At 33.2% G+C, this 6408-nt stretch overlaps 2 protein-coding genes across 2 annotated transcripts; both read right to left on the reverse strand.

Annotated features, from left to right (window-relative positions):
* Positions 1 to 18: 18 nt before the first annotated feature.
* Positions 19 to 4459, reverse strand: LOC119834249 (enolase-phosphatase E1). The gene is made up of 2 exons (XM_038358583.1): positions 4160 to 4459; positions 19 to 2471 (listed from the first exon to the last, which is right to left on the reverse strand). The coding sequence occupies exons 1-2, from the start codon at positions 4322 to 4324 to the stop codon at positions 126 to 128; spliced, it is 2511 nt and encodes an 836-aa protein (XP_038214511.1). The 5' UTR covers positions 4325 to 4459; the 3' UTR covers positions 19 to 125.
* Positions 4460 to 4918: 459 nt separating this feature from the next.
* Positions 4919 to 5734, reverse strand: LOC119834591 (radial spoke head protein 9 homolog). The gene has a single exon (XM_038358987.1). The coding sequence runs from the start codon at positions 5732 to 5734 to the stop codon at positions 4919 to 4921; it is 816 nt and encodes a 271-aa protein (XP_038214915.1).
* Positions 5735 to 6408: the final 674 nt, after the last annotated feature.

Below are 6408 nucleotides of genomic sequence, written 5' to 3' on the forward strand. Positions count from 1 at the left end.
GTAAATAAAAAGCCTTAACTCCGAAAAACATTGTATTTAAAATTAGATATTCAAAATTATAATGCCAAATAAGTTGCATCCTAGAACTAATGACAAAAGTATTAAAAAGTTAAATGTTTAAAAGCTTATCTGCAAAAATATACGCCATCAGGCCGCCTTTTCGGCTTCATTCCAGCAAAAAATGCCTTAACATCTTCTTCAGTCACTATTTTCCTTCTATCCTTAAAGCTCTTTAGGAAATCTAGGAATTTATCCCGCATTTTATTGTACTCAGTTAAAACATTGATTTGTTGGATTCTGTCCAAAGAAGACAATGCTTGCAAACCCTTTTCGTATTGTGATGCCGGTTTCCCATTTGTTTTTTCTTTACCTAAATTTTCATATGCACTAACAGTATCCTCAGGATCAATTAAAAACAATATTGATAAATCTTTATACATAGACAGACACTCATTGCAAGTGCAAAGTTTTTGTCTAAAATGTGATGGCCAGAAAGTAGCACCCTTATATCTTCTGCTTCCATTTGGTCTATTGCATTGAACAGCATCTACTTTTCGTTTTTTAGTTTCAGTATCTTCAGGTTCGTTGGCGGGTAGCTTTCTTTTAATATCATGTTTATCACTTGAAGTTTCTATTGGAACATTATCTGAGGAATGTTCAGCTTCATCACTGTCTACTTTCATACTTGTATCAATTGAAACAGTGTTCCCTGGATTAGTAGCATCATTAGTATTGTTGGATTCTGTTAATCGCTTTTTATTTTCTTTATTTAAGTCCTCCCCTTCAATACTACTTGTTTCAGTCTTTGATTTATCATCTCCTGTTGTTCCATTTATCTGATTTTCACTATTTTGAACATCAGATTCTGGCATAGTTGAGGATTTTGTATCATTTGATGTAGTATCCATTGGACCACATTCAGTGGATGTTACTGTTCCTTCTGCTCTATCTTCATCTTGTGTGTTACTTTCTAGTTGTTTGTTGTCATAGTTTTCTTCTAGAGTTTGCTTGATACTACCTTCAGAAGTATTACCTTCATTAGCTTTCTCCTCCGGATCAGCAAGAAGCTTATCTTCTTCCATTTTTTCAAGTTCTTCTTCTGAGTTAGAACTTTCCTTTTTCCCTTGATCTAATGTTGTTGTAGTTTGAATTGTAGCATCATTAATAGTTGTCTCTATATTTCCACCATCATCAGAATCCTTATTTGCTATATTGTCTGTTGTTGAAGCAATGGTATCATCATCAGTTTTTTCATCATTAACACTTTCACCATGTGTAGATTTTGAGTTTTCATTTTCTGATTCTGGAGCGCCTATTTTTATTGGGGTAAATTTATCATTCGTTTCTATAGTTTCTTCTATGTTATCACCTGTAATTGCATTTTCGGTGGGCACATTTTCATCAAGTTTTGATTCTTCATTTTTGATTTGTTCTTCTTCTGGAATAGCATTTTTAGGTTGCTCATCTTCATCAATCTTTGGTTCACCAATATCTGTGTTTGGATTACAGTCTTTACTTTCATTTTCTTTGCTGGTAATATTAACACCAACACTATCTTCTGATGACTCTACAATTTCTTTCAAATCATTTATATGGCTATCAATATTTTTTTCACTGCAGTTTTTAATAGTTGGATTATGAGTAGTGTGATCTATCTTTGAAGATTCTGTAGATACATTATCTCTCTTTTCAGCATCATCCTCCATGGGATCTTTGGCTTCAGTTAACATGTTTTCATTGCTTAGTTTCTCATCCATTGGCACCTCAGTCTCCATTTGTGGCATTTTAACGTCATTCTCTATACCTTCATTTAATTCACCATCAGCTCCTATAGATTCTTTAGGAGGATTTACTTCTGTTTTACTTTCATTAACGTCTGACACTTCAATATCAGTTTTGCAATTGCCTACATCACTTATAGTATTTATGTTTTCATTGGTTTCAGTTCCATTACATAACTCAATCTTATCATTGCTAGTATTCATAACATCTATAAAATCATTTTCAGAATTGAGAGCAAGACCACTGTAATCATGTAAGAATTCATTTCTGCTCATACATTCTTTACAAATCATCTCTGCATACTGTGCTGAAGGGACAGTGGCTTCGAGGTGAGCTGCATGCAGCCAATCTTCACAAATAATGCATTGTATCATTTCATCTTCTTCAGTCGCCTCAGGGTCAGGATAGGGCCTATGACAGACACAGTAAATGCCTGAAAAATTTTGATTGTAACAATTTTCTTCATTCAGATCTATTTTTTCAGATGTGAATTGGCATGGATTTGAGTTGAATTTTGAATTGCCACAGTCACAACGGAAGTTACGTTTAGTGTACAATTCAATGAGTTCATGATTTTCATGACATGCTAAGCTGCAAGCCAGGCATACACCAGCCCGCCTTGAGGGATCTTCCTTGGCTTCTGAGCAGCAAGTCATGCAGGCATATATGGCTTGCCGTTTAATATAACCCTGCAAGAACAATTGTGTTATATTATTTTCAAATAATAGATGGTCATACATAAAATAAAATGTTACAATTTTGCCAAATAAGGAAAATTTTAAAGTATTTTTTGTGCATTGTATATTATCAAGTAGTTTAATTTATCATTTTATTTGTATAATGATTATTATAAAATCTTCAAGATTTAATTTTTAGTTTTATAGCATTGAAATGCTTTATAAATGAGAAATTTTGAAAGAATAGAAAAAATTTGATCACGAGGCAGGATTCGAACCTGCGTATCTTGCCTAACCGTAGCAACGCCTAGCCTCTCGGCCACCCGTGATCCTGCCACAGTAATCGAATTTCTTCTACTCTTTCGGTTTCATGTGCCTAAGGGGCACCCCACGCCATCTATTGAAATGATTAAGAACCATCACAACCAATACGAAACATTATTTCAATGATTACAATATTGTATCGATGGAACGCGGCCTTTGTTAAATTTAATTTTTAGCCTTTGTTAAAAAAATTTTTTCTATTCTTTCAAAATTTCTCATTTATAAAGCATTTCAATGCTATAAAACTAAAAATTAAATTTAACAAAGGCCGCGTTCCATCGATACAATATTGTAATCATTGAAATAATGTTTCGTATTGGTTGTGATGGTTCTTAATCATTTCAATAGATGGCGTGGGGTGCCCCTTAGGCACATGAAACCGAAAGAGTAGAAGAAATTCGATTACTGTGGCAGGATCACGGGTGGCCGAGAGGCTAGGCGTTGCTACGGTTAGGCAAGATATGCAGGTTCGAATCCTGCCTCGTGATCAAATTTTTTCTATTCTTTCAAAATTTCTCATCTTCAAGATTGTTAAAATGCACTTTCCAATTTTTTTTCAAAATTTAAGGTATTTTAAATATCCTCCTGTTTAATCCTTTAAGTTTTTTGGGACAAAACTGGATGAAAACTCAGCTCTGCCGCCTATGCTGTTCAGAAAATTAGGTGTCTAATAGATTTATACATGAAATGTAACATGGAGTATACTGTGTGTATAAGCATTTTGTAAAATAGTGTGCAATCTATAATTTAGTCTTAGTTATTATTCTTATAACTGTGTAACAAATCAAAATACATATTCAGGAATATTTCCTATATACAAGAATAAATATTTATATTCAACCACAGATGATGCAAATGATTATACTGGGTGAAAAGGCATAATTAGTATGCCAATTCATCGCCTTTATAAAATTTAAAACATTTTTTGAGAACCAAAGTATTCATTTTTAACACACTTTAACTAGGTTCACCTATATGTTTTTATGCTTGTATCTTTGTTTTTCAACTATTAATTATTTTAATAAAATTTCTTGTTATGTAACTTATTGCAGTTTATCAAATATAACATTGTTTTTGCCTACAATAATTTAGGAAGATTATTATTAAATTAACAATCATCTTGATGTATGTAATTGTATGGATTATATAAATTAAGGTTGAATTTGAGTTTTCTCCAAACAGTATATTTAATACTGTGACATATTTGTGAAATAATAGATTGGTCCCAAATCAAGCTAGTTCTTGGACCGTCATTTTTTAAAGTTTTTATACAGGTAAAACAATGGTCGATTCTAACTGCGTAACAGCTGTTCTATTATATAAAAAATAATAATAATCCTAAAGTTGAAGATGAGGTACCCTAGAGTCCTACTTACTAATGGATATGTGCAGTTTTTATCATCAGAGGCCCCAAGAACGGCATTTGCATCTTCTTCAAAATCTTCTTGTTCTTGCAGTACATCCATCATAGTTACAACTTTGTCCCCATTGCTTTCATTTAATTCGTTGTCTTCCGGCTCTATATCACCGTTGGAAGCCATTTTTTAAACCAGTCGGAGTCCGGAGAACAACGATGCAATGTTAACACAAATGAAAGTTCAGAGCAGAAATAAAGATGCCGGTTAAATTATGAATAGGCGCCAGCCGTAGTATTTTTATGACGTTGACAATTACTTTGTCTATGGTTAATTGTCTCTTGAACTTGACATTTGTTGCGGGTTACAAATGCGTTCCAATACGCACAAAGTTAACCACAAGCTAATTATTTGCTATATGTTCGGTGTTTGGAAGCGGATCCAATATATTACAAACGAAATTTAAGACATTGACTCACTGGAGAGTAACATAATGTAGGTTTTAGTGGACTTGTCTGAGGGGGCTAATTTTAAAAGAAATAAATTATAATAATAATAAAAAGAAAACATTCATTTTTCTACTTATTTAACCTTTTAGATACAGAATTTCTGCACTTGCATGCTGGAGATTTTTTCAGTGAATTTTTTCTCTCAAATAAGATATTTCATGCACTTTTTTTATTCAACTAGACAGTTTAGTTTTCACAAACAAGAATTATTTTTGTATTATTTATTATTTAAATATATAAAAAAAAAACTAAATAGATAACTCAGAACTACTCAAAGCAGAAAGGGTACATCTAAATTCTTTTTCCCATTACCAACGTACAAGAATCCCGCTTCTGGAGTTTTTATTTTGTGAAAATATGACATTCCCGGCCAATACAAACTTTTCAAGTAAGCAACACTGCCACACTGTTCCAAGGATAGATTCCAACAACCATTTGGTATATCCTGGTCGATTGAGTCAAGGAAATCCATGCTGTAGTTATAATCTTGCCTTGTTAGTAAGTTAGAATTCCAGCGTTGTTGCGCTGGTCGGATATGTAAATAAGATTTCAGCAACTTCGATTCTGCACTTGTTAATCCGTAAAAGTTTGGGTTAATTACTACCGTGCCATCTGGTTGCTTTATCAATTGTCCACGCGCGCATATTTCGGCCTCATCACAAATATTACTAATGGTAGCCGCTAGGCGTTTCTCCTCTTGCATGAACTGACATCTATCGGGATTGTGCTCCTCCAATGCTTCGTCAAGAACTTTTATTTTCAAGGAAGGATCACCTCTGAACGGGAATGATGTCAGAAGGGCGAGGTGTTTGTATTTCTTTTTTGCTTTCGGTAAAAGCCCCCAAAATTTAAAGTCTGTTGAATAATAATACTTGCGGTCGTCTATAGCATCTTTATGGATACCAACGGCTACATGGTAGTCAGCGTCGACTGCATAAATTTTTCCCCAGTACTGGATGTGGGTGAAATGGTTCTCGACTTGCAACACTGTGAGGGAATTTTGCAATAACGTTATCAGCTCATTTGTTAACATAAATCCATTCACGTTTACATATTCTTTATATTCCCAGAGTTTGTGGACGTTCATTCTTCATAAATATTTATTGATTCACCCAACAAATTATGTAACTTGACAGTTTGAATAAAAGTCAATGATTTTTTTTTATTTCTGACAGCGAAAAAATATTTTAATGTTAATATTTTACTTAATTTTTAATTATTTATAAGGTATTTCATAATTGGATTCAATTTACTATCCAACAAAAAAGAAGCTCGTTCAAACAAAAAAAAAAACAAATTTTCGTACTTATAATATTTTATATATTTTGTCGCTGTATTCATGTCTAAATTCAAATATGAATAATTAAAAAAAAATTCCGCCTCGCACAAAGTACACTCGCATAATTTTGCAGATATGAACTAAAACTCGTGTTTGATGCATTGGATTCGAAATATCTTCAAATAAAGTCATAGACATAAACGTATACACCTAATACCTACTTCTTTCCGGTGTTTTATATAAAATATCCCCTAATAAGGAATTTAAGAATATTTACAAATGTAAAAAGGCCGTAAATATCCCTCATATTCCCGATAGGGGCCATCGTAAGGGCAATGTAAGTGGATATTCGCTTCTCGTATGACAATTACCGGACGTCAAATATTTGCAATCCCTATGTTGATCGTTACTTGTAACTTGAGCGCGAGTTCTAACAATATAAGCAAAAACTTGCACACCCTTAGCGTTGTATGTAATGAGGG

Source organism: Zerene cesonia, chromosome 19 (assembly GCF_012273895.1).
Source record: "Zerene cesonia ecotype Mississippi chromosome 19, Zerene_cesonia_1.1, whole genome shotgun sequence".
Taxonomy (NCBI): Eukaryota; Metazoa; Arthropoda; class Insecta; order Lepidoptera; family Pieridae; genus Zerene; species Zerene cesonia.

Excerpts from the sequence above, each read along its gene's own strand:
- LOC119834249 (XM_038358583.1), bottom strand. The coding sequence starts at position 4,324 with ATGGCTTCCAACGGTGATATAGAGCCGGAAGACAACGAATTAAATGAA. Across the intron at positions 2,472-4,159 it reads AAAACTGCACATATCCATTA|GGTTATATTAAACGGCAAGC; the intron begins GTAAGTAGGACT and ends TTGTTCTTGCAG.
- LOC119834591 (XM_038358987.1), bottom strand. The coding sequence starts at position 5,734 with ATGAACGTCCACAAACTCTGGGAATATAAAGAATATGTAAACGTGAAT.